This window comes from Peromyscus eremicus, chromosome 8a, assembly GCF_949786415.1.
Source record: "Peromyscus eremicus chromosome 8a, PerEre_H2_v1, whole genome shotgun sequence".
Lineage (NCBI taxonomy): Eukaryota > Metazoa > Chordata > Mammalia > Rodentia > Cricetidae > Peromyscus > Peromyscus eremicus.
Window position 1 is genome coordinate 48,479,971 of NC_081423.1, and position 26,036 is coordinate 48,506,006.

A 26,036-nucleotide genomic window follows, 5' to 3' on the forward strand; every position below is an offset into this window, starting at 1 on the left:
GCACGTAGACCCTTTCAAGCACAATGCAGATCAAGGAATGTCAGAACAAATTTCATGCTCCCTTTAGACTCTCTGTAAGAGAAGGCACTAGCCTTGGCAGCCACTGACGGCGAAGCTGCTCTGTCCTATCACATCTAAATTCATTGCCAGGCTCTGTCCTCTCATGTCCATATTCATTGCCAGGAGGAGCTTGTTCACGGTAGCAAGTGGCTACTAGCATTGGGCTGGAGTCCTTAGTCATGTACAGTCAAATACGTGTAGTCTGGTTGATTAATAAGCAACTCATAGTAAGAAAGGCCACACATCATTCACAGCAGACTGAGGGTTCAAGGCACTCTGAATGTCACCTTCCAGATATGTGCACACATATGCATTTATATACATATGTGTCCATGTGTGTGTATACACATATTCCATACACGCATGTATAGAACTACATGTATGTGCACATCTGTGTGTTTCCTTCCCTACAGTAAGATCTGGTGGCTTTCAGAGTAGCAGTCACCAAAAACACTCAGTGTTCAAACATTTTTTTTAACAAGTTGACAATGGAATGATTTCTAAATCTTTGGTTTATCAAAAAGACAACTTCTAAAAAATTCACAACATTGTTGATTATTTTCTCTATAAGTGCACAGTGAATTTTTTTTTTACAAAAGAAAACAGTGCCTGTGTGATTTAAATTAAAACAAAACAAAAAACAGCAACAGCTACTTTCTACAGCATGCAACACTGTAACTACTAGAATTGGTGCCACAGCGAGCCTGGGAAGAGACTCTTGCAATCTGTGTTGCCTTCCTCTGTCTCCCCTGGGCCCTGACCAAACACAGGGGCCGCGAAGAGCTACTGAAAGACTATGGCCTTTCAGCCTCCCATTGTTTTCAATGTGCAAGCACGCTTTCCTTTGGAAACCTGACTGAACTGCTCTCCCCCGTAGATGTCACCCTGATTTATCTTCACTCTCTAATGATTTCCAATTTCCCCAGAGCAACACAAACCAAAGATTGTCCATAAATCAAACAAGAATAAAACAAGCTCTGTGACCAATGGGCCACATCCCCAGTTTCTTCCTAAGGAAATACTTGTGAATTCTGTTTGCAGCCAATGTGCGTGTGAAGAACGAGTTTGGCAAGAGAGTTTGGACTCTTAAATGTTCTAAAAAAAAAAAAAGAGGAAAGGCTTTAATAGGAGTATTGCAACTTGTGATAGCTGAGAATCTCATCTTTCCCAGTGTGTAGGAGAAAGAAGAGAAAGAGAGAGAGACAGAGAGAGACAGAGAGACAGAAAGAGAGATCATCAAAACCAAAAGAGCCATAAAGGTTTGATCCCTTGAAAGGAAAGTAGTGAGAGGGTGATAAACTGAGGTGAAGATAAACTGAGGTGAACTTCCTCTGTCCATAATACAAAAAGAAAAGAAAGAGGAGGAAGAGAAGAAGGAAGAGAAGAAGTTGGCCCTGTATATTAGTCCTGTAATAGAAATCCATGGTATTTCTCTCCCAGAAGGTGAAATGACATTGTTCTCTAATTCTAACTTGTCCCAGTATGACTTCCTGGGCCTCCCTTTGCCTTTCTGATTATTTTACTTCTAGTCTTTGGAACTAGAGGTAGTTATATTTCAGAGCCTCCATGTCCATGGCATGAAGTTTTTTTGATTCAGGTTTCTCACTTTCTATACATCACTGATGAGCATAGATATGTCAGAAACAATTAGGCTACAGGTTACAAAGTAACATGTTCTGGATGGATTCTCTGAACAACGCTAGTTACTTAGCTGTTGTCAGGGACCGCTGGTCCAGTGGGACAATTTGGGGGTGGAGGGACACTGAGTTGCTTTGCTTTTCTTGGAATGGACTGGTTTTGTCCCTTTCTTTTGCCTTAAGGACTCTATCAGCTGAAATGGACCCTACTTTTTTCTGGCAGATAGACACTGGTCACGTGGGAAGTTGCCTCCACCAGGGCATGGTTTCCAGGACCTCTGAGGGACTGGCTACCCTGCCCTCCCCAGAGGCTTTATTTTCCTTCCACAGAACATTTAGTAAATTCATAACAAAAGCTAACAGTGTGAGTTTATGCCCCCAATAATGCCTGAGACAAACTGTAGTGTGAACCTATGTCCCAGTAATGCCTGAGACAAACTGTGGGCTAGAAAAGGCAGTGAAAGACATTTTTGGCATTCTTAACCTGAGAAAGCACACTTTTGAGTGCATCACTCAAGTTATTAACAGTTACTGAATGTTGTAGAAATTACATTATACATATCTTAATGACTGACTCCTGTTTGTTCTGGTTGATTGACATAGAAACCTCCATTGCTGTTTTTTTTTTTTCTCTTCCCTACTTTTTCCCCTTTATCTTTTGGATCACACAGTATCTCTGGTTGTGTGCTTTCCCCATGGAATTCCTATCAAGCTTCCTTAACGCTTGTACCTCAGGTGTTTACCACTGCTGTAAGTGGAGGTCCATGGGGGAATTCAAATTGAGATCTGTGACATCCAGGAAATCGATGTTGAATATGCTGGGGCCACTGGTGGTGAGGTTGCTGAAGCCCGGTGTGGAGCTAGGAGGAGTAAGGTCCAGCCATTCCATTGTTTCCCAAGGCGATTCTGTGAAGCTCAGCTGCAGACCACTGCTGTCCACTGAAGAGGGTGATAACTGTGTATGCATCGGGGAGAGGGGTCCAGGCAAGAGCTCGTGTGCACTGAAGAGGTCTTCGGCAGCCTTCCCTGGAAAGCCATCCATGATTCCATCAAAAGGAGTCTCCTCATTTCCAATTTTAAGGAGGGTAACATCGCTCACTTTTCCCATGGGGCTGTGAGAATTCAATAAGACTTCTAGGTGTTCATCACTGTCGGTGGCATAGTGGTCAAAGGAGAGCTGACCTCCTGAGGATGCCTGTTCAAAGGAAGCTGAGGGCTTGGAGAGGATGGTGGTAGGGCTGTGGGAGGACCCAGGTATCTTTGGGACTTTTTGGAGACATGAATGATCTTCCCTGGCATCAGCAGGCATTTCTGTTGGGAAAGCACAGTGCGAACTGTTCAGTCACCTCAAACTGGCCATGCCACATGATGAGTCCTTGGAATAAATGAGTTGCTCTACGGAAAACACAGTAGATGACCATGCTTTCCTGCTCAGCACTTAACCCTGGGCTCACCCCTACCTTTGCTGTCTCTCCATTTCTTTGTTCTTTAGGTAACCCCAAGTACCCCTGCCTTGGAACTTCTCCTCTGTTATGGCCAAACTCTTCATGCTTGTGTCTTTACTCCCTTCACTACCACTAGCTGTCACTGGAGGACGTTGTATCTCCATCACACTCTCTGTTGGACAGCAAATGAGGGATGAGTGTCATCAACAGTTCATTTTATGTTGACAGCCGCCCCCCCCAACACCGCCACTCTCAGTGGTTTTTAGGGCAGCCCATTTCCCTAGTTTAGGCCTGCTGATCACACTTGCTCATCTTTTGGAAACTATTCCCTAATCCACAGCCATTTTGCCAGGCCAGTGTTTATTAGACTATAGTAGCCTTAGAAATCACACACTGCTCCTGTGGACCTCTCAGTTCCTTGTCCTTCCCATCCACTCCAGTGATGACAGCATCCCCACTCTGTTGGATACCTTGAGCCCTGTCCTTGCAGAGCACATCCTTCCAAGAACTCCATCTTAAGCAGGATTTCCCACACTCTGTCCTTCCCCATCTCTAGGTCATGGATGAAGTATTCCAGCTCGATTCTTTCTTTCTTTTTTTTTATAGACAGGGTTTCTCTGTGTAGTTTTGGTGCCTGTCCTGGATCTCGTTCTGTAGACCAGGCTGGCCTCGAACTCACAGATATTTGCCTGGCTCTGCCTCCCGAGTGCTGGGATTAAAGGCATGTGCCACCACCACCTGGATGATTATTTCTAAGACACTCTTCAGTGCCTAATCTACTGGCTGTACTATTGACCATTGCATGTTAGTGCCTCCCACATCACTTCTTCCCTTGTTTGCATTATATTCTCTGACCCACTGTTACAGTTATTCCTACCTTTTTGCCCTGCTCTCCCAGCTTAGCAAAACTCTCCACCCTGTTAAGTCTCCATGTGCTTTCTCTTAGCCTGCTCCAAGGTAGCTGGATATAGAATGAGAACAACAGTTCCACTGGGCTGGCTGGAGTTACTGTCAGTTGATGGCATCAAGCCCTCTACTTGCATTTAATTCAACTTGACAACCTTGCATTTCTCTATAAAGCTCAACTTGTTCATGACTAACTCATGGCTATCCTTCCCTAGACTCTCCCTCACTCCCTTCTGTGTCCTCGCTACTCTGCCTCCTTGCCACATACTTCAATAAAAAAGGAGCACCTGGTATGAACAGTCATCTTCCATCACAAAACTTAAATACATACCTACACCCCTATCCATCTCTCTCATCTTCCTTGTTATGATAAGAAACATGGGTTCCCTTGCTCACTGTCCATCTCCCTTACCAGACTGCATTCCACAGAATTATCTGGTGGAGAATTGAGCTTAACATGATGCTTGGCATTCTATCTCTGAGTCATTGACTGCCGCCTATTAAACTACAAGTGCTGGTGATTACGAGTTCAGCCCCATGTTCTTGTTTGACCTACACACATGCTCCTTCAGACCTCTGATTCCTTTGTGTGTTTTCAAATTCTAGGCACACATTCTGTGATAGTTCTTACATAAATGGATGAATGGGTTAAAGCACACACTGGCTACTTTTATTGCCAAGCTGAGTAACATTTGAGCATGAATGGGGTATCCAGTGGGAGATAGCTGGTTGAATTTCAGTTTGAGTAGTGAGCACAAAACTTTCACTATTTTCACGGTTTTTTTCTTTTTGTAATCAAGAAGACAGGGATTAGAAATGCAGAAAAATGATGTAATAATGGACCACACTTATAGAGACAGGGATGGGTTGAAAGGGGACATGCAAAGCATCCCCAGGATAAAGGTGGTGAGAAATCCACCATGGTTCTCTTCTCTGCTAACAAGGCACACCTGAAGCTCAGAGGAAGTAACTCTACCAGCAGACCACCTGGTGTACCTTACTCAGTGTGTCCCTGACCTTGGTCATAAGAGGCCGTGTCCTAGAGTGTGCACAACTGTAGAGGGTCCTGATGGACAGTGGGCAAGGTAGTCTTACCTCCACTTTCAATGAGGACATCCAGGAGTTCATCCATCTGCTGACTCCGAGTCATTTGCTATTTCAAATTAGCCAAAAAGAGAGCAGAGAGGTTAGAAGGTGGTTACTTCGGTATGGAGACAGTAGAAGCAGCATTGTAGGGCTTTGGGCTGGGCTTGCTTAAGGATTCAAAAAAGCATAGTAAAATAGAGCATAACACAAACTTGTAGGCTCAGTCATTTTAAGTGTACATTCACTTTTTAATGCAATCATCAACACCATGTACCCTCAGAACTCTTTTAATCTGCAAAACTAAAACTCTCAACACATCAAGCAACACCTCCCAATAGCCCTTTGCCAACACCAATACTCACTATTCTCCTTCCTGCCTCTAGGAATTAGACTACTTTTGGTCTTAGACTGAATGGTGCTCTGGAGTGTGACTCTGCCACATTTTGTTTTTCCATTTGCTTGTTGATGGATACTCAGGCTATTTCTACTTCTGACTGAAGTGAATAATATTGTTAAGAGCTTAGTTAGACCTGCTAAAGGGCTTTGGTCCATGTTTGATCAAAAATCTTAGTGTAAATCGTACACAGATAATCCACTGAACTAGATAATCCAACACAACAAAAATGAGGAAGTTGGGAGAGGGATCCTCGCCTCAGGATTCAGGTCAGTTGTCTGGCAAGTTTCCATCCCAGAAGCAGGCATCTTAATATGCAGCATATACCTCCCTCACTTTGGAAGCCACTTGTGTCTACCTCTGTTTGACTGCTGTGGATATGGCCCAGGAAGTCAGCTTCAACTTTCTTGGTTCCTCTTGCAGAATCTGTGAGCCTGCCCTCTGAGTGGTTAAGCACAATCTTACTTCTCCTGGGATTTTCAGAAGTGAGAAAGCCTACTGCATGCTATCTTTTGATAGCAAAGGAAACCTTACTGCCTTGGTTTTGGTTTCAAGAGACCAGATATCAGACAGCATCTGACATAAACACTCTGTTCTGGGTTGGGTACATAAATATGGTTATTTGATATCATGTATAAACTCAAAATACTTGAACTACTCATCCTTCAGTACCGTTGGGAGCTAATTTCCAGGAGCATTCACCCTTGGTTTCCAAAATCTTCAGGTGCTCAAGTCTATTCTATAAAATGATTTAGTATTTGCACAGAACCTACACCTGTCTCCCTGCCTGGCAAGTCATCTCTGGAGCTTGCTACATAGTACTGTGTAAAGGCTGTGAAAATAGCTACTGTCCTGTGTGGCTTTGGGACCAGTGAAAAGAAGAAGGGGTGTATGCTCTCTACAGGTGGAACTGTGACATGCCTAACATAGCAAGTGAGACCTGACTCTTGGCACTCCCAATGCAAATGCTGAAGAGACAGAGGATCTGTGAAACGGCCAGAGGCTGACTCAAGACAAGACAGACAGCCCTTTCATTTGGATGGATTCAACATTGTACTTGGCATGCAGAAAGTTCAAGAGGTGCGCGGGGGGCCTTTCAGGACTTATTTCCCTAATGTGTTCAAGCCATGGCTGTTAGGATGCAGACCCAGAGGGCTGACTGCATAACGTCACCCATGTTTTTCTTTTTCTTACTTTTTAAATTCTGAAGCGTCTTCAGACACAAATGTAAGTGTTGGAGTCAATGAACCTGCCTGTATCTATTACTTAGGTTCAACAGTCATCAACGCTGTTTCAAGGTCATTGAGTTTTAAAGCTAAGACGTCAGGAATATATAGTTTTGATAATTGCTCTCATATTTGAGCACCTATCATGTGACCAAACAATGAGGTAAGTACTAGATGATCCATAATCCTTACAGAGTCAATACTTCTATTTTCTTGAAGAGAAGTTGAGTGTGTATCCACCTTCGTGACAGTGGCAGATGACAGAGTTGGCATTAAGGCCAGGCCTTTTGAATGCCTGTTCAGCCTGCTGTCCCCTGAATCCTCAGCTTACCATGGGGTTATGGCCAGGTAAAGACACCCTAAACTGATATCATCATAGACAAAAATGCATTGTGCACATGTAGCCCACAGCACTCCCCACTTCAGCAACACAGCATGCTGTAGAGCACCTGGTTTCTCTTGTGACTGGGCAGTTGATTAGGAACTGTGGCTCACTCTGGCTGCCCAGCACCCAGAATGCTGTACCACATGCTACCAGATCACAATAAAGCCCAAATTAAAAATGCAATTTGGATCAAATGCACATCATTTTATAATACCATAAAGTAGAAAAGTCATCAACAGAGCTATCCTAACTTGGAGCTCTCTGTACAGATATACAACATAGTCTTCAGGTCATGTAGATACACTTTGTTCACTCTTATTGGGAAGGTACCTAGCCCACTCAACATCAGAATCTACCAAACATGCAATGCTTAATACTACAAAGCTCTGTCTGCTGAGTCCTTTTATTGAACCATCTAGAACAAACCATGTGGTTACCTGTTTGACTGCATCTTCATAGGATGGGGGCTGGGTTATCTCTGAAACTGCTGAACTTGACTTGGAAAAAGTTGGGGATGGAATTGAAAACTTTGGTCCAACCTTGTCAGAAGATTGCAAGCCAGTCATCTGCAAGTGGATATAATTCAGAGAACAACATTCAATCCATGGGTCCCAAGGGACAATGCTTGTGTTCTAGAAACCACAGGCTACATTGAAAAAAAATGCCAATGGAGATGAGGAGATAGCGAACAACACTAATAGGTTAACACCAGTTCTTGCCACTGGGGATTTGTTAATGGAATCTTAGCATGGAACTCACTGATTTATTTCTTCCCCTAAACTGTACTGTCTTCTTTTCTTTCTCTTCCTTCCTTTCTTTCTGTCTCCCTCTCTCTCTCTCTCTCTCTCTCTCTCTCTCTCTCTCTCTCTCTCTCTCTCTCTCTCTGTCTTTCTTTAAGACAGGGTCTCGCTGTGTAATCCTGGATATCCTGGAACTCACTATATAGACCAGACTGGCCTTAAACTCTCACAGAAACATACCTGCCTCTGCTTCCTGAGTGCTGGGGTGAAAGGTATGTGCCCCCATACCTACCAGGTGCATCATTTTCTACTGGATGATAAGGAAGGGGCCATGAGTTCAATCCAATACAAAGAAGGTCTTTAACCCAGGGATTTTCAGAGCAATTCGTTCCCTAGGTCAATTCATTCTAAACTGGGTCATTTTCACACAGTTACCGTGAGTGTGGACTTCTATAGGTGCCTAGCCTGTGAGGGTCTCTATTCCTTTGGTGACGTGAGGCATGTGGCACAGTTATGGTGTGTCCACTGTTTGCCTGTGTTATTCCCATCACTCTCTCTGATCTGGGAACTCCCTGCATCCTGACTCTTTATATCTTCATTCCTTTCCCCAGCTTACGAGCATCTTCTCTTACATCCTCTACAGAGACTTGACTCTGGACCCCAGTTTTCCATTTTTCTTAACATTAATCTGTTATATATCCATCTCTGTCTCCCACACTGTTTTCCCCCGGGGCTCCCATTTCAATCCCAAGCTGCTCAGAAACTGGTTTGCTGTCAACTTCTCTGGTACTGACCTTTGGATGAATAACTGGGCTTTTAGGGCAAGGGTTGAGCCCAGCACTATGACTGCTGTCTGCTTGGTTGCCAGAGAAAGGCTGATGGAGGCTGGAAGATGGCGGGGAAAAGCTAGTAGGATGGCCTTCGTGTGCACTTGAGTTCTGTAGAAAGAAACACGTGACAAATTAAAGAGCCAGCAGCATACGTGAGTGTGGCTTTAGCTGGCACTTCTGGCCCCTATCTTTTGCCCCCAGGTTTCTGTTATTTACAAAGCTTCCTGAATTCTACTAGCAGACGACCGTGTCTAAAATCTGGCTTGGCGTATGTCACCTATGGGTCACAAACTTCCACTAGGTCTCACCCATCCGCACCATAGACTCCACACACCTCACCTGTGTAAGAGTTTAAGACTTTCTATGACTATAGGCATTACCTAGTTCTATGAACCTGAATTCTCCTCCTGTAACCATGCTTTTTACATTCTACCTACTTATCTTGTTCACATGGAGTATCTATTTTCCACTTAGACTTTCCTAAAACCCTTCAGCTTCATGGACAAAAGACAAGTCTACTGAACTCCTGACCCAGTCTTCTCCTTTTTGTGCTACTGTGAAAGGCAAATTGGTGACAAAGCCTTCCAGGACTCTACCAGCACTTCACCATCAATCTCTCCCCCACCCACCTAGTCTGTGCTGCATTACTTAATGCCATAGATTAGTCATGTTATCTACTCTTTGTGAAATTGCTACTGTCCTATAGTCTTCTTAAACAAATTGTACCATCTTATTCGTCCCCAATAGCACCAATATCCTTAAAATGGAAAATCATGGCCCAAGGGCTATTTTTACCTTTGTTGTCTAGGGTACTGTGCATGCAATAGATGTTTCTGAATGGTGTTGATAGGCTATTTTAGTTCCCATGCCTCCCAGTATGTTCCTTCAGGAGTGGGTACCACTGATTTGAATGCATTGTTCAGGTAGGTTTGTGAAAACACACTCTGATTACCTCCAGGGTTCATAACGAACTTTAAAATCAACTAATCCTGGCATTCTAGGCAGTGAGTTCAGTCTTCCTGGATCTCATTTTTCTCAATGTCAAATAAAAACACTAAACTGGAGCCACAGGGTGCTGTGGCAGTGGACAGATAGCTTCTGTCATTCTTCTGGATACTTGTCTTGGCAGTTACCCAATGTGGGTCGTTGTCTTAGATTTTATAATCTGACAATGTGGCTTTCTTCTTCAAAAAGTCTTCTACATACTTTCCTAATAATCCGTTAGTTTCATGAACAAAAGGAAAGACTGTGGATCATGTTGGGTGTAGTCTTTGAACTGTTCTTCTTCTACAGCTCTTTTCTTATTATGTCCCAGACTCACACTGGCTTTCTGTCTGATCCTCTGGCGTTCTACTTTCACCTCATGCTTCTCCCATACCTTCACCCCAAATATTAACAGTGTTTCCTCCTTTACCTCTTCCAAGGTTCCCCTTCAACATCCCTGACCCTTTTAGAGGAGATTGTAAACTTCCAGTCTTCTCACAGAACCTAGTCCTTCTCTACTCTCTCCACAAGACAGACCATCTATTTCCTATTTCCTCATGACCTATCACCTGTTGTCCCCTCCCCAACCCCCTCAGAGTGTGGCACATGGCAGGTCTCAATAAATATTCGATAGGAATGTAAGAGAAGGAGAAGTCCTTTCTCACACACAGGCTGTCTCTCTGTCTCCCCAACCCCACTCCATGCCTCCAAATGTGGTCTTAGAATGTAACCTAAGTAGGCTTCAAACTCACAGCCATCCCCTGCCTTAGCCTCCAGAGTGCTGAAATTCCAGGCCAGTACCACCATGCCCGACTTCCTTTTGGCTCTCTTGATAGAATGATGTGAGCTATGATAAGGGTTGATATTAAGGCGCTTTGAGAACATTAGTCAGCAAACAATAGCCCACAAGCTCAGTGTTGCTTGGGGCCTGATTTTGTAGGTAACTTTCTATTGGACAGTTATGTGTTCTTACAAACTGTCTGTGGGTGCTTGTTTGCTACAAGGGCAAAGCTGAGGACTTTGGCACAGACACTATGATTTCCAGACATTTGCCTTCTCATCCTTTCTAGAACGACTTTGCCAGCCCACGATGCAAAGACTGGCTGTGGGGACTCAAGGTCGCTAGAGTCAGTAAGGGACTGCCAGTTTCTAGGAACCCCTTCCAGCTCTCTAGAGGTAGGAGTCCATCTCCTGAGACACACTTTTAGTGAGGCCACACCTTCTTACCAGTGCGCACCCTTGGCTGCTGCTAGGTGAGGCGACCCCGTGACTCTCTCTCTGCGCCCCCGAGGAGGAGGCCAGGAAGTAATGGTTGTTGGGCGATGGGGGCAGGCTGATGTGCTGCGGGCTCTTCAGGGTCCCCAGGGGCGAGTGCTGAGGGGAGCACTGGGGGCTGAGAAACGTGGATGAGAGTACATGGCTTTGACCTGAGGACTCCACACAGTGGGGCAGCAGCTGAGCAGTCTCACAGGCAGGAGGGGGACTGTCGGAGCTGTGGCCCTGTCCCTTCCCAGACACTTGCTGGGCTGCGAAGGGACAGCTAGAGACGTCTTCCTGCTTGATGGTGGCGGCCAAGAAGGGCAGCGGCTTTTGGTCGCCGCAGCCGCTCTTCTGCTTCTGCAGCTGCATCCTCAGCTCTTCCACCTGCCGCTGCTCCTGCCGCAGCTTCCAGGTGAGCTGGTTGATTACCTTTTGCTTCTCCACCAGCATCTTGTCCTTCTCCGAGTCTAGCCCATCAGGCTCCGAGGGGCCTGAGCCCCCATTCAGGCTGCTCAACAGGCTCTCCTCGGTGCAGGTAGGCACCGGGGACGCATGCAGGCCGAAGCCAGGCGACGCATCGGTGAAGGTGTCCGGCAGGGACCCCGCAGCCGACAGGTCAGATGAAGCAGGGGAGATGGGTGGGCTGGAGCTCGTGCTGCCGAAGTGGTAGAAGCCTGATGGGGAGGACTGGTAACTGGGCAAGGTGTTGGGCGTGACAGGGAAGGTGACAGTCGTGATGTCCCCGAAGTTGGGCACAGGGTTGCCAGCACAGTCCTGGAAGGGTCGAAGCCTGTCCACCAGTGCCGTCTTGGTGCCCGACACCGGCAAGCCTCGTATTCGAAGCTGTTGTCTCAACTCTGACACCTACGGGAATAAAGGCTTCGTTAGTGCAGTGTCGGGTGAAGTGTGCTCACAGTGTGTTTATATTTGTCTTTTAGGGAGTTTTGGGATACGGGATAGGCACGTGGGACTTCACAATATGTATCCATTTCTCTTTTAATACTTCTTTGTAATTTTTTCTCCTGCCTCTGATTTAAACCAATTTTATGAAGTTCTAAGAGATGCTTTTAAAACTTTATCTCCTAATAAGTCCATCCTAATGTGAAAATATCATGAATTCAAAAACACAGGGACGACACCTAACTTGTGGCACAAGCCAACTAAGCTACAAGGCCTGCATGAAACATCAGCCACTCCCATGCCCACAGTGGTCTGAACCCAGAGGCCACTCCTGCTGCCCAACAGTAAAGACTGACAGCTATCACTAGCCCACGAGTCAAAAATCAGTTCATGTATGATGTGTATGGAATGTATATCATTTCCCATCACTGTAATGAAAAAATAAACATACATGGAGCCCCTGTAGTGAAGACCATATCTGCCCATAGTCATGGGAATGCTTTTCTTAGTTCAATGGTAAAATCACCTAACCCACAGCTCTCCAAACCTATCTCAGCCTGTTTCAGTGTTATGGAAAACTGGTGTCTGCCTGGGCTTAGACATAAGCTCCAGCATTCTGGCTTCTTCTACCACGTGCTCTTCCTCAAGCCTAAACATACATCAGTTCACTGAAGAGCCTAATAGGAAACACAGATTGTGGGCCCATCCTGGAGTTTGGCTTCAGTAGGTCTGGGGTGGGGTCGGGGCGGAGGGGGGGGACCAGGATCTTCCACTTATAGCAATCCCAGGAGGACATTTATGCCACTGTTCTTGGACCAGACTTCGAGAACAAGACTTTATGTGAACATCATTTGAGGGGGGTGGGTGGCTAGGGAGTGGGGAAGATTGTGCATGTGTATGTGACTGTGCCTAGATACAAATGTGATATCTCTGTTATACAGATACAAACAGATACCTCTGTTCAAGAGATAGAACCCGGAACCTTGCACATGATAGACCCGATGTCTACTCTTGAGTTACTCTCCACTTCCTTAGTGCTTTGGTTTTGTTTTGTCTGGCTGGCCTCTGACTCTTAATCCTCTGGCCCACCTCTTCAGTGTTGGGATTACAGACATATCACACCACGCTCAGCTGTATGTTGGGTCTATTTTAATTTTCATGACTGGCTGGAGAGCAATTGGATGTTGAAGAAAGTACATGGCGATAAAAAACTAGGCCCTCCTGTTTCTAGATTCTTGATGCTCTGTACTTTCTCTTTGAAGTGGGATATTAATCCCTGCCTATACATTTTTGCAAGGGCATATATAGATTTATGAAAGCACTTGGAATAGTGCCTGGAAAATGGTTGTGCAATATAAGGCCATTATTATTATATTGATACACATGTAGCTAATTAATTTCCACATTCTTATAATGTTCACAAATTATAAACTATGAAATATATACAGACATGGGAACTGGTTAAATAAAAAATACTGCAAATGATGGGGTACCAAAGATCCACTAAGATTAAAGCTATGAAAGTTTGTTGACACTGGGTGATGGATAATTGTTTATGGTTTATTACTAACTGAAAGAAAGTTTGAGTTGATATTATTTTAAATAAATAACACATGCATACAATGCATACATTTAAACTTACATTTGCTTATACATTTATGTAGATGAACATATGCTAAAATGTTAGCTAGTGTACTCTTTACTGTATTTTCTAAATAGCCCTTCACATTTCTAAACAGACACATCACTTCTGTGAGTAATGCAGGAAACATATTAGACACCTAAGGTCCAATGAGTCTGTAAAACAGAATAATACACAGGGAAAGCTTTTCTGTAGGAATTGGGTTTTTTGAGCATAAAAGCAAATGAGGTAATCATAAAAATATCCACAACCAAAACTTAAACTTTGATGAATCAAAAAGGCATACCCTAAATGCAAATTCAAATAGAAATCCTTAGAAAGAAATCAATGGCAGCATAAACAAATTAAGTTGCCAAAATGAGAACACATCAAGTGTGCTTATCATTATAAAAGAAAAAAGGGGGGGGTCTGGAGAAGTGGCTCAGCAGTTTAGAACACTTGTTGCTCTTGCAGAAAACCCAGGTTCGATTCCCAGCACCCACATAGTGGTTCACAACCACCTATAATTCCAGTTCCAGGGGATCTGACACCTTCTTCTGATCTCTGTGTGTACCTAGCATTTACATGGTACACTTATATACATGTGGGCGAAACACTCATACATACATAATAAATAAATAAACAAAAACTAACAAAAAGAAAAAGACTGAGACCTAATGTAAAAATAGGTAAGACATCTGACCCAGCTCTTTATAAACAAAAACACGGGTTTAAAATGTCCTATAATATATGTGTAGGATCATTAACAAATTAAGATGTAATGAAACGAAAATAAAAGGTATATTTTGATTCACCCCCATGACAGAGAAGTAAGTAGCAGCTTTTTGTCTGAGCAAAGCAGCAATGAAATAAAGACCTCGGCAAGCTGAAGGACTTTACTGTCTTCCTGTTTAAGGTACGTCCCTGCAAGCAGCAGCCCGACAATGTCTGGGAACTGGTGAGATGTGCACTCTTACTCCCTCCCACACCACTGAGCTGGGGGTCTGCATCTTAATGTGCACTGGGACACATGTGGGCACATTCATGTTGGAGTAGAGCTGCTTCAGCATGTGGTTGTGCAGCAGACTGTTCAGGAGGGAGAAGTCTGGTAATATCCTTCAAGAACTTTAAAAAATATTAATTTTTTTTGTGTGTGTGTGTGTCATTTTTTTTTCAAGACAGAGTTTCTCTATTTAGCCCTGGCTTTCCTGGAACTCACTTTGTAGACCAGGATGGCCTCAAACTCATGTAGGTCTGCCTGCCTCTGCCTCCCGAGTGCTGGGACTAAAGGTGTGTGCCACCACACCAGGCTAAAAAATAAATCAATGTATTTTAAAGCAGAAATCTAACATGTATGTAGTTATTAGAGAGAAATAATCAGATAAAATAATAGATGTATGTACAGAGGGCACTGAAATCCTATTCTGAATAGCAAAACATTTGGCAGCAAGTTAAATGTCCAGGAGTGGAATGCTAACTAGGTGATGGAGTGATTTGCTGTTATTAAAAATAAAACTTTTATTGAATATTAAAAGTTATGGAAAATGTTTATGGTGTGTTAAGGAAAGCATGTCAGAAATTTATGGGTAGCATAATTATTTAAAAGTAGTTGTTGTCAAACAAAATGTGTTCACATGCATTTCAGGCTGGAAGAAGCATTATGTCATGTTTTCCCTGGCTCTTGTCTATTAAAATGGCATTTCCTTTGCTATACATGATCATGTTTCAGCTGGAAAATGTCACTTTACAATCAACTAAGAGCTATGAGAAAAGCACCACGGCCGCCTTTGCTGGCATCCAGCACACTGCTTCTCTTCAAAATCTTGCTGGACAATTTTTTTTTCCTTTCAAATTTCCTGGTTTGAAAAATTGCAAGGTGGCAACTCATTATTGTTTTAATCTTGAGTTACTTAAAATTAATGAGTTCTACACTTATTTTTAGAATCTGTTCTTGCACCGAATAATTTGGTTACATTATTAAATAATGCAGATCACATTCTACAATAAAATGAATGCTTGTTTAGTTCAATTTCAGGTTATTTGGCTGTGTGGGTTTGCTTGAGATGAAGGCTTGCACATTTCTCTTCTCTACATTCACTGCTATTCTAATTATTGGTGACTTTAAAATCACTTCGTATGGAAAAATTCTAACATATTCAAGAGTAGCTAGAAAACCACAAGGGACTCATAAACCCATCAAATAACCAGTAATTATCGGTTATGCCAATCTTGTTTCCCTCTCTTCTCTTGAGTTGTTCTGAGGCAAATTTTATAATTTAATTAGCATGCAACTCTGTATCTAGCTCTGAAAGAAAAGTGCTCTTAAACACACAGAACAATAGCACTATCTAGCTCACCTTCAAATGGACAATTTCTTAGTTTCCATCAGACATTTTCTCAGTTTTCAGAATTTTTAGTTCCTTTCTCTCACTCTCCCTCACATTTAATTCATTAGAAATAGAATTTTAAAATGTCAATGTGCTATGAAAAACCACTAATAACTCTCTGTCTGTCTCTCTCCTCTGTCTCTATCTCTGTCTGTCTGTCTGTCTGTCTGTCTCTCTGTAGGCCAGAGGTCTACCTCTCCTTTCTTTTCTTTTCTTTTCTTTTCTTTTCTTTTCTTTTCTTTTCTTTTCTTTTCTTTTCTTCTCTTCTCTTCTCTCTCTCTCTCTCTCTCTCTCTCTCTCTCTCTCTCTCTCTCTCTCTCTCTCTCTCTTTGAGATGGTCTGTCATCGCCCAGGAGATTGCCCAATTGAGTTAGACTTGCTGGCCAGCCAGTCCCAGGTATCCTCCTGTGCCTGCCTCCCTAGCACGGAGGTTACAAATGCCACACATAGGTATTGGGGAATCAAATTCAGGTCTCCATACTTGTACAACTAGCACTTTCTCACAGAGCTATTTCCCAACCCTGATATCTCTGTGAGGAGAAACCAAACTCCTCTCAGTGCCCTTTACACGGTGGAACATTTGCTAAAGAAACGTTGCCTATACTGTATTACCTTCCTAATCATCTCAGGGAGGACCACCTTCGTAAATGCCTCATTCCACCCTTCTGCAAAGGTGAGTGTATTGTGGGCTTCCTTGTTCCTCTCCCCCGCCCTCCTATTTCTTTCCTTCCCACTAATTTTTCTTTCCCTCTCATGATCTCATTCACTTTTCTAGTTTCAGCTTTCCCCACTTTGCCAAGGATTCTAAAGTTTATGCCCCCATTCCCTGAAGCACAGCTGAATTAAGTGAGATTAATGTGTTTCTTATCATAGAAATGGGTTAGGTTTTCTCTTGGTTGCTACTCAGCATTCCTAACCTGAATGAACTTGTCTCTGGTCCTTCTTCTTCAACTCACTGCAATTCTGCCCTTGGTATAACTTTCCCAGGACTCAGGGACACGTCTCCCCACAGACCAAGTGAGAGATCAAATCCAGCCAAGCTCCCTCCCTTTACCCCCTTTTTTTTCTAGTCTCATCTTTCACAGTAATGGCAAAGCCTTGGCGATCAGCTACTTAAACTCAAACCCCATTTCATTACTTGCAAATTGACTAACTTGCATGTCATTGAACCCCTTTAAGACTCTGGCTTTTTATTTTAAGTTTTAAAAATGGAGCTGATAAGATTGACCTGACCAGATAGGAGTCTACATTGAGTGGCTAGTTAAAAAAATGGTAGCTACTGTCACCACCACCAGCACCAGCACCACTACCATGCCTTTGACCTAATTACTGTAATTGTCACTAACCAATGGTTCTGAGCTTGGATGCACAGAAGGAATCACCTTTGGGGACTCTCCTCTGCCTAATGCCACAAGCACTTCTAGGCTATGTTTTCTCTCAGTCTCTCCAGCCCTACATGACCCAGGACTTTTATGCTTTAATTACTTAGCCTCAAATAATAATAACTTTATGAAGGGAAAGTAAACATAAGGCTTACTATTTGGCCATTATCAACTACATAGTTTAGCTTCAGCTATCACATCCACACTGCCATCCATTCCCACAATTTTTTTTTATCATTCCAATTTCAAACCATGTCCACAATAAGCAATTACTCCTTATGGTCTTCCTAGGATGGTCCTGGTAACTTCTATTCTACTTTCTGTCTCTTATGAATCTGTGTGAGGTAATAACTGCTATCCCACCTCCCTCCTGACCCTCCAAAAGAAAAACCAAATTGCTAGCCGAGGGTTAAGGATAGAAATGAGGGTAATAATGAGGACTGATAATGGAGGAATGAGCAGGATTATCATTGTAAAAGCTATCAGGACCTTTAAAGATGCAGGATTTTAGAGAAAAAAATTACAACATGGTTTTTGGTGAGCAGTAGGTAGAGTGGGAACCAGACAAGCAAGTGTCATCACTGACAATGTGATGAGGGGGTGGATAATGTTCATACACTGCAGAAACTACATCCATCCTGCTCAGTCCCATGGTGGATACTGGACAGAAGGGTGAGCATGTCAATCTTGAGACTTGCTTTGAAACATACCAGGTTCAATTAGAAATCCAGTATCACTTGAGTGAATGTAGATTCCATGCACATGTCATTTAACAAGCTGTCACTTTAGGGCAGACATTCCCAGATTTGGGAACATGAAAAAACAAGGCATTGTTTTAAATTATATTACTGACAGCGGACTACAGACACTGAATTGTTTCTTATTCAGTGAGGCTCAACATCCTTATTTAACAATATCTGTATTGGACAAAAAGAATCCAAACCACCCAACTTCCATCAGTATAGTAGGCATTTTCTAATGGAAAGGCTACTTTAAAACTCAAAAGTGTTAGGAAGAAATATGAACACATTAGCTATGTGGATTGTCCTTAGCTACATGAAGAGCAATTCAAGTTCTCATGGTTTCTATCTTTCTTATTTCACCAGAGATTGCCAAAGGTTCATCATGAAACTGTCCATTGCTTTAGAACATTCTGGAAACTTTATAAGCTGCACACCTCTACTCGATGCTAAGCTCTGTCTTGACTGATTCTTTATAACCTATTTATGTTAACGAGGAGTTTAAGGTGCAGAAGAGAGCAGATTGGAGCTTGAACAGCCTAGGGAGGCCGAGGCAGGATCTGCAGGTTTGGTTTTGACCACTGCACCATAAATTCTGCAACACGTTTGGGTCTATCCCACACTTTCTCCCTCTTCTACTTTTTCACTCAAGAAATCAGGTGGCAAAGGAGCTGGTGATAGCACATCTCTGTGCTTCTTTTTTTTTTTTTTTTTAAGAAAAGAAAAGAAGAAATAGATCAAATTGTATACCTTGAGATCATCCAGGTTTGCTGGAAGGGGGCCTGGTTTAAGAGAGGAGACACCAGTTTGTCCAGAAAGACTGTTTTTGACAGGGGACAGAGGGGTATTGCTCAATGGTGTTGAAGAAGAATTCGGATTTCTGACCATCTGTTCATTTGGTTCCCTGAAAAACAAAGAGTCACTTAGAATGCAATCAGACCTGTGTGCGGGAGCTTGGAACAAACTCAGAGTAATTGCCTACAGAAATCAGGCAGGTAACAAATCCACAGAAGAGGATGGGGGAGGAACAATAACCTGAACTGTGCAGGAAATGCAGAAAACCCCCCAGGTTCATTTTGAGGACACAGAAAGGGGTGATGGAGACTGTGGCATAGCAAAGCATGCGCCTTCACCCACGACCTCGCTGAGGCACTGTTCTGGAGAGGCCTGGGCGTGCCATAGAAATCTTAATCATGCTCAGCTTCGGATACATTTAAAACCGTGACCCAAGGGTGACCAAAGACTGGTGAAACAACCCCCATGCTAGCTGTATGGGTGAGGGTGTTGTCTTTCTGGAATATGAATAGGACCTGTCAATGTGGGTGCACAACCCCGGGCTCAGGGGTCAATCTCCAAAGCTGTCCCTTAGCTCTTTAGCAGTGAACTCGAACTGCCAGCAAAGCCAACTCTGAACTCTTAGACATTCCACAGTTTAGTTGGGACATGCTAGGAGTTTCCCTCTTCTCTAAAGGACCTTGATTTTTTTTGCTTCCACTCAGCCCCATGGTCCTGAACATGTGTGCATGGTTTCTAAAGAGAGTCATGTTCCAAACATGCCAGACAAGGACACAATGTAACACAGGATACACTGGTCCCAAGCAGCGGACCCTGCACGCCTCAGACAGAGAAGCTATCTTCTTCCACCTCTGCCCAGAAGCCTCCACCCCAGCTTGCTGTACTCACTTGAGGTGTGTTTGGTGTATCCCAGGGTAGCTGAACCGCTGCTGTTGCTGCTGCTGTTGCTGCTGCTGCTGCTGCTGCTGGCTGAGAATCTGCAGCTGCAGAAACAGCTGCTGTTGCTGGAGCAGCCGGGCATAGGCGGAGTCCATGGGCGGAGGGGACTTCTCTGCCTTCTGGTCTGGAGGGATGTACTGGTGGTATTTAAGCTTCTTCACCTTCGGTTTGGGGTCCTTGGGCTTCTTGTGGCGGTTCTTACTATCACCCAAGGACTTGGACTGCAAAGAGAAGGGAGACATGGCCCGGGTTTTAGGTGATGTTGGTGAGGAGGTTTTCTCAAGTCCCGGAAATACTATGCATGGTGTATAGTTCCCAACAGAGGTCATGTAGCAGATGAACAGATCTGCCATGAAATCCTCACCCTCACTGCACATGGGCACCTTATGTCATACAAGGAGCTCTTGGAGCTTGCCTGGAGTGGAGTCCAGTGGAAGCCTGAGCTTCAGTGGCTTATGTAAGGCTTACAGATAGCTTAGCACTCTGATGAGGGGTCACTCGTGACAGCGTATGCAAGCACCTCAGTTAAACAAAAAACTGACTTGTTAAGGACATGGGCTTAGATGAAGTCAACATTGTCTCTACTGATCCAGAACATGGTTCACAAAGCCAGACACACCTGCACACTTGTCTTCCCCTCACCTTTACCAAATACCCATGTGTGGCAGGAAGCCACGCCCTCTGAAATGTTGATTCTTTACTATGAGGAGGGCTACCCACCCACTGCACCTTTTCCAGGAGTCACTTGCTGTGCATTATGATCTGCGCACAGTGAAGGGACTTAAGGGCGCAACTTTGGGGATTAAGAGAAATGTGTGAATGTGATGCAATTATGTAAGTTTAATATCTCTAAATTTCATCACATGTAAGATGAAGAAAACATTATTTAATTTGCACCTTAGTGTTCAATAAAAAGACCATAAAAAGATCATCATAGGAGCCGGCTTAATAGGTAAAAGCACTCGCTACCCAGCCTTGAGTCTCATTCTAAGAACCCAGAATGGTGGGAAGAACTGATTTCCACTGGTTGTCTTCTGACCTCCACATATATGCTGTGGTATGCTATGTGTGCATATATTGTTGCATACACCCATGTACAAATACACACACACACACACACACACACACTCACACATATACACAGTAGTGGTGGGGGGTTGCTGTTATTAAGATCATAAAAGTAACAAATGTCCTTTTGAAGGATAATTCTATACCTTCTCTGGAAAGCAGAAGGCCTTCATATGTTGGTAAGCAATAAGTCTATTATCATTGAGTAGGAAAAAAAAATCCAAACCTGTTTTTATTACAGGCAGTTGAAAGGAAGAGAGAACCCTAGCATGGGCGTCAAATTGGAACAAAAGTGTAGTTCCACCATTGTACAGAAGAGGGAGCTCCTGGCACAGTCTCCAGCAGCAGCAGCCTCCAGATGTCAACCACAAAAAAGCACATTTGAGTGTGACCTCCAAGGAGCCTACAGTGTTCTTTACTCTGACTCAAACATCCTATCACTGTGGGCACTTTTGTGGGTTTTTTTTCTTTTGTGTTCTTTTTTTTTTGAGTCTTCCTCTCTCTCTCTCTCTCTCTCTCTCTCTCTCTCTCTCTCTCTCACACACACACACACACACACACACACACACACACACACACATCTTTACCAAATAATATGTACCCCAGCAGCCCACAACCAATGTGCTGGTGATCCTCTGAAAGATGAGGCACAGCCCCATGGCGGCTACAGGATGCAGTTCTTCGTCCTAGTTCCTGGGTCTCCTCTCCAGCTATGCAGACCTCCTTCCTCTTTCACCGGCGACAACCTTTCTGTCTGACTTTCAAAGCTGGATCCAACTTGGTTAGCTTTGTGTGCCCTCCTCACTGAGTATGTTGAGTGTACCGGACAGCGGTCAAATCATCTACTGAGGGAGTGAGGAAGAAGGAAATCCAACCTCCTTTCCCCTGCCTAGGCTACCAACTGCCTGGGCAGGAGAGCCTCTTTAATGATTGAGGTAAAATGCAAGGAACAATTTTGTACATTTGCAATTTTGTGTGAGCATCATCTCTATCCAGTCCTGTAAAATTCCCATTGCTTCCAAATGAGTACTTGACCACTAAGCAATCACTCCACTCTCTCCACTCTCCCCAGCTCCCACAACTGCCAATCTCCACCTTGTTAAATGTGATTACTTTGGGCATTTTATACACAAGACCCAGATGAATGGATTTTGTGTCTGACTTCTTATGCTTGACATAATGTTTTCAGGGTTAACTCATGTTGTGGCCGCTGTCGATACGGCATCCTTTTTTTATAACTGAAAAATATTCAGTGGCTTGGCTACACCATGACTTTATTCCTCCATCAGTTGGTGGGCATTTGGGTTGGTTCAAGCTTGTAAATATGGCAAATGGCATTGCTTTGAAGGTTCAGGGGCTTATTTTTAGTTCTTTCAGGTATATACCTAGGAGTGGAACTGCTGGATCACATGATAAATTTATGTTTAATTCACTGGAGAAATGGCAGACCAAATCACAGCAATTCAAGCATTTTACATTCAGGCCTAGAACGTGTTAGGCTTCCAGCTGTCACACATCTTCATCAACATCTGTCATTTCCACCTTGTTTTGATGGAAGCTATCTTAATGCACATGGAATGGCGTTTCATTGAGGTTTCAACTTTGCACCTCTTTAAAGACTAACAACATGAAGAACGATCCATGTGCTTCCTGAAAACATCTGTGTCTCTAGAAAAGTACCTGTCCAAACCTTCTCAGCACATCTTTCATACTTCCACAAGACATTATTATGGTTGATGATGGCCTGAAAACCCAGCTAGACTAGAGGATGGAGTGATGTTCTTGCTAGTTTGTGACACAGCCTCTTGGAGATTCCCAGGTACCTTCCTCTTAGGATTTTTCTGATTTCTGAGGGTGATCTGTGAAGTCTCTCTCCAGCCCCATGAGAGTCATATCAAGTCACTTGGGCTGAGAGGTTCTACCCTCGCTCCGCTGCTTTCTTCTAAGAAGCTTTCTAGATGTGTCTCAAACTTGTTCCAAATTCTGTGACCACCCAATACAGTTCCTCATGTGGTGACCCTCAACCACAAAATTATTTTTGCTGCTACTTCATAACTGTAATTTTGCCACTGTTATGAATCATAATGTAAATATCTGATACGCAGATGGTCGTACGCAACCCCTGTGAAAGGGTCATTTGACTCCCAGAGTGGTCACGACCCACAGGCTGAGAACCTCTGGTTTAAATGAACCTGGAGGTGACGCATCTTCAACAACTGGCATTTAGGTGTTGACCATTTAGAAGGTCTGGGCAGTCATGGAGAGGCAAGCAGCCCTGTGGAACAGTGGAGTTTGCATGGGGATGGGTTTCTTTTTTCAATCTGTCCTTCCTCTGAGCTCCTAGCACACCTTCTTGGTATGGGGATGTTGACAGCGTTACTGATTTGAATTATAAAAAATTTAAATAATTGACTAGCACTACTACTGTGATTCCTCTTTATAGACAGCTTTACTGATAATGGGAATCTTTTTCTCCTCCATCTAATGTGCACAAGGCCACCCACTTAGAAGATAAAACTATTACTTGTCATTGTCTATTACTTTAACCTATTACAACCTAAAAAAAAAAAAACCCCTGGAGAGTCATGTCAGCAGGTACTGAAGGTGGTATTAGACCTGAAAAAGCATGTCCCCCACCAACTCCGATAGCAGTTAGCTAGTGCAGAGTATTACAAGAAAGCCAAGCAACTGCCCAGCGGCTTATTAGGAAACAGTGCTCTGGGAACAGCTGGAGGTAATAGTGTGGAAATTAAGCATGAAATCCAGTTGTAACTGCTGCTGTCTCCTGGGAGTGTGACCCCTCCTCCCATGCTCACTTCCCACATGTGTTAGAGCTTTGCAACACCCAAGGCTTCAATGCTGCTCCCTCCACATAAACACAACTGCTCCGGATGAGCTTTACGGCCCTTACAAGTCCTGTGTGCCTTGCCATCAGCTCTGTCTTTCCTCAGGGTGAGCTTGGGAAATCTTCATTTTTTTTTTTTATTTTGTGTTGTGTAGCCCAGGCTGGCCATGAACTCACTATTCTATTTATTTTCTTCCTGGGTGCTAGGATTACAGGTATGTACCACCTTGCTTGGCTAGTGAAATCCCAGCCAGATACGTGGTTGGCTGAGCTATACTTCCAAAGTGATACATACAGGCTTCCTCAGTGCTGAGAGAATATATATATATATGGCATAGGACACTCTGTGACATTTCTGGTGCCTGAACGTGAGAAGCTCTGCTTTGCACGGCTTCAGTGAGCCTGGCCTCAGGCAGAGGCTGGGGGCTAGACCAGTCCATACCTTTACAGCAGCGTGCACAGGGATTGGGGTGCTGAGGGGGCTGAGCCCCTGCTTCCCGGCGTCTGACTGGTTGCTTGGCTGGGAGGCCACATCATTCTTGTCACTTTCTGTACCAGGACCAAGATCCTGAAATCCAAAGTGTAGTATTACCAGGGCACAAGATTGAGAGGTGTTGCATCACTCTGTTGAAGATCTGCTGTTTTCACCCTGGCTTCCTGTCCTGGTGACATCAGGTGCTCCCTGCAGGAGGCCATCCCTATCTGTCACCTACCCCAGGGTACCACTGAGAGACACATGGGCAATCTCAGCACCAATTCCAGAAGATGGGATGTACTTCTGACCTGATCTGGGCAAATTGGGACATCTGGTCACCCTGAAGGAGGGTTCTACAGAATAATGAGAGAGAAAGGAAAAGGGGAGAGTGGGAGCAAAAGTTCTGAGAAAAAAAAAGAGCAAGCAAAATGGGGAGAAAGGCATGTGTGCAGAAGTAAGAATAATGCCTGAGTAGGTGTGCACGTGTGTATGTAAAGATAGAACTACATATGTGTCTCAGCATATGGGAATGTTTGTATGTGTGCATGTGTGTAAATAGATAAAATTATGAGTATGTGCCTCAATGTGTAGGAATATGTGGGAGTATATGCATGTGTATTAGTAAATGTACATGCCTCTTTGCTGGGCATGTATGTGTACATACATGTGCACATATGTCTCAGTGTATATGCATGTCTTTGTGAATCTGTGTGTGTGTGTGTGTGTGCACAGTAATAAGTATGCACACTTTGCACCTTCCTGGGCATGTGCATGCATTTATGCATGCATTATGTGTACATGTGTGCTGATTAAATGTGTATATATGCATGATCATACATGTACCCACATATGTATGTATGTATTGGTTATACATATGTATGCATGTCCACTCATGTATATGTATATGTCAGGATATAAATATATAAATATCTATGTGTATATGAGTACATATCTGAGTGTACATGTGTGCCTGTGCATATGTTTTTATATGCAAATTATATCAATGTATATTATAGCAGGTAAATATGAAAGGGGAAGAATTGGCAGAATACAAAACAAGTTAATACATGCATATGTGTGTTTGTGCATGTGTATATATGTATTAACATGGATCCATGTATTTGTGTGTGTCTCATAAAGAAACATGTTTTTATGAGAGGTATGTTTCTGTCTGCTGAGAATTCCATGAAAGGTATAATTCTCTTCCCTTCCTTTCCTACATTCCTATGCTGTGACTCAGCACAAAGGGGTGAGGGTCCTTACACCCCCCCCAGGGGGGGCCAGAACTGAGCTTCTCAGTTCTCCCCTGAGCCCTGGCATCTGTCACAAGCTTTTCTCCCAGAGCCTCGGTGTCCTTGTCTGTCAAACATGGCTGAGGAGAGAAAAGACACGAGGCCGCTGCTGCATTTTCTCTGCCTTGCTCAGTGCCTGGCCCCTTCTTCCCCGTCTCCTGGGGGAAGCAGAAAAAAACTTGTCTTTTCCTCAAAACCATCCTTCAGTCAGAAGCCGAGGAATCTGGTGTCAGAAGAATACGTGCAAGTGGTCTGATGGACTGTTTGATGTTCGGCTGCGAGGCTCAGCATGGGCGTGCAGGGGCAGGGGGATGCCTTGATGCTGAACCCCTGCACAAGGAACGCACACCCAGCCCTGCTTCTTACACCTCCCGTCCCCTCCCACTTCACATTTGCTTCTTGGCAGCTTTGAGTTTGCCCTGACGGAGTGGAGACAGGAGCGACAGTGACCAGTGACCATCATGGCTTCGGGAAACTGGACCCTGAATAAACACTACTGCAAACTTCTTCCCCTCTGGATGGACGTTCCAGTAGGAAAATAACTTCAAACACAAGTTGGGCATCCCTGATCCAGCATTCCAACATCTGAAACGCTTCAAAATTTGAAATCTTTTGAGGCCGACAAGAAACCACGAGAAG

The 26,036-nt window shown here is 43.8% G+C and overlaps 1 protein-coding gene across 4 annotated transcripts in view; it reads right to left on the bottom strand.

Annotated features, from left to right (window-relative positions):
* Positions 1 to 642: 642 nt before the first annotated feature.
* Positions 643 to 26,036, bottom strand: part of Myocd (myocardin) — a 93,563-nt gene continuing 68,169 nt past the window's right edge. For all 4 annotated transcript variants that reach the window (XM_059270918.1, XM_059270919.1, XM_059270921.1 and 1 more), the window contains 8 exons: positions 24,073 to 24,198; positions 19,667 to 19,938; positions 18,734 to 18,887; positions 10,921 to 11,817; positions 8,674 to 8,817; positions 7,577 to 7,705; positions 5,144 to 5,201; positions 643 to 3,008 (listed from right to left, as the gene is read on the bottom strand). In XM_059270918.1, coding sequence (XP_059126901.1) covers positions 2,437 to 3,008; positions 5,144 to 5,201; positions 7,577 to 7,705; positions 8,674 to 8,817; positions 10,921 to 11,817; positions 18,734 to 18,887; positions 19,667 to 19,938; positions 24,073 to 24,198 — 2,352 coding nt within the window. In that variant the 3' untranslated portion in view covers positions 643 to 2,436. The remainder of the gene's footprint in view (positions 3,009 to 5,143; positions 5,202 to 7,576; positions 7,706 to 8,673; positions 8,818 to 10,920; positions 11,818 to 18,733; positions 18,888 to 19,666; positions 19,939 to 24,072; positions 24,199 to 26,036) is intronic.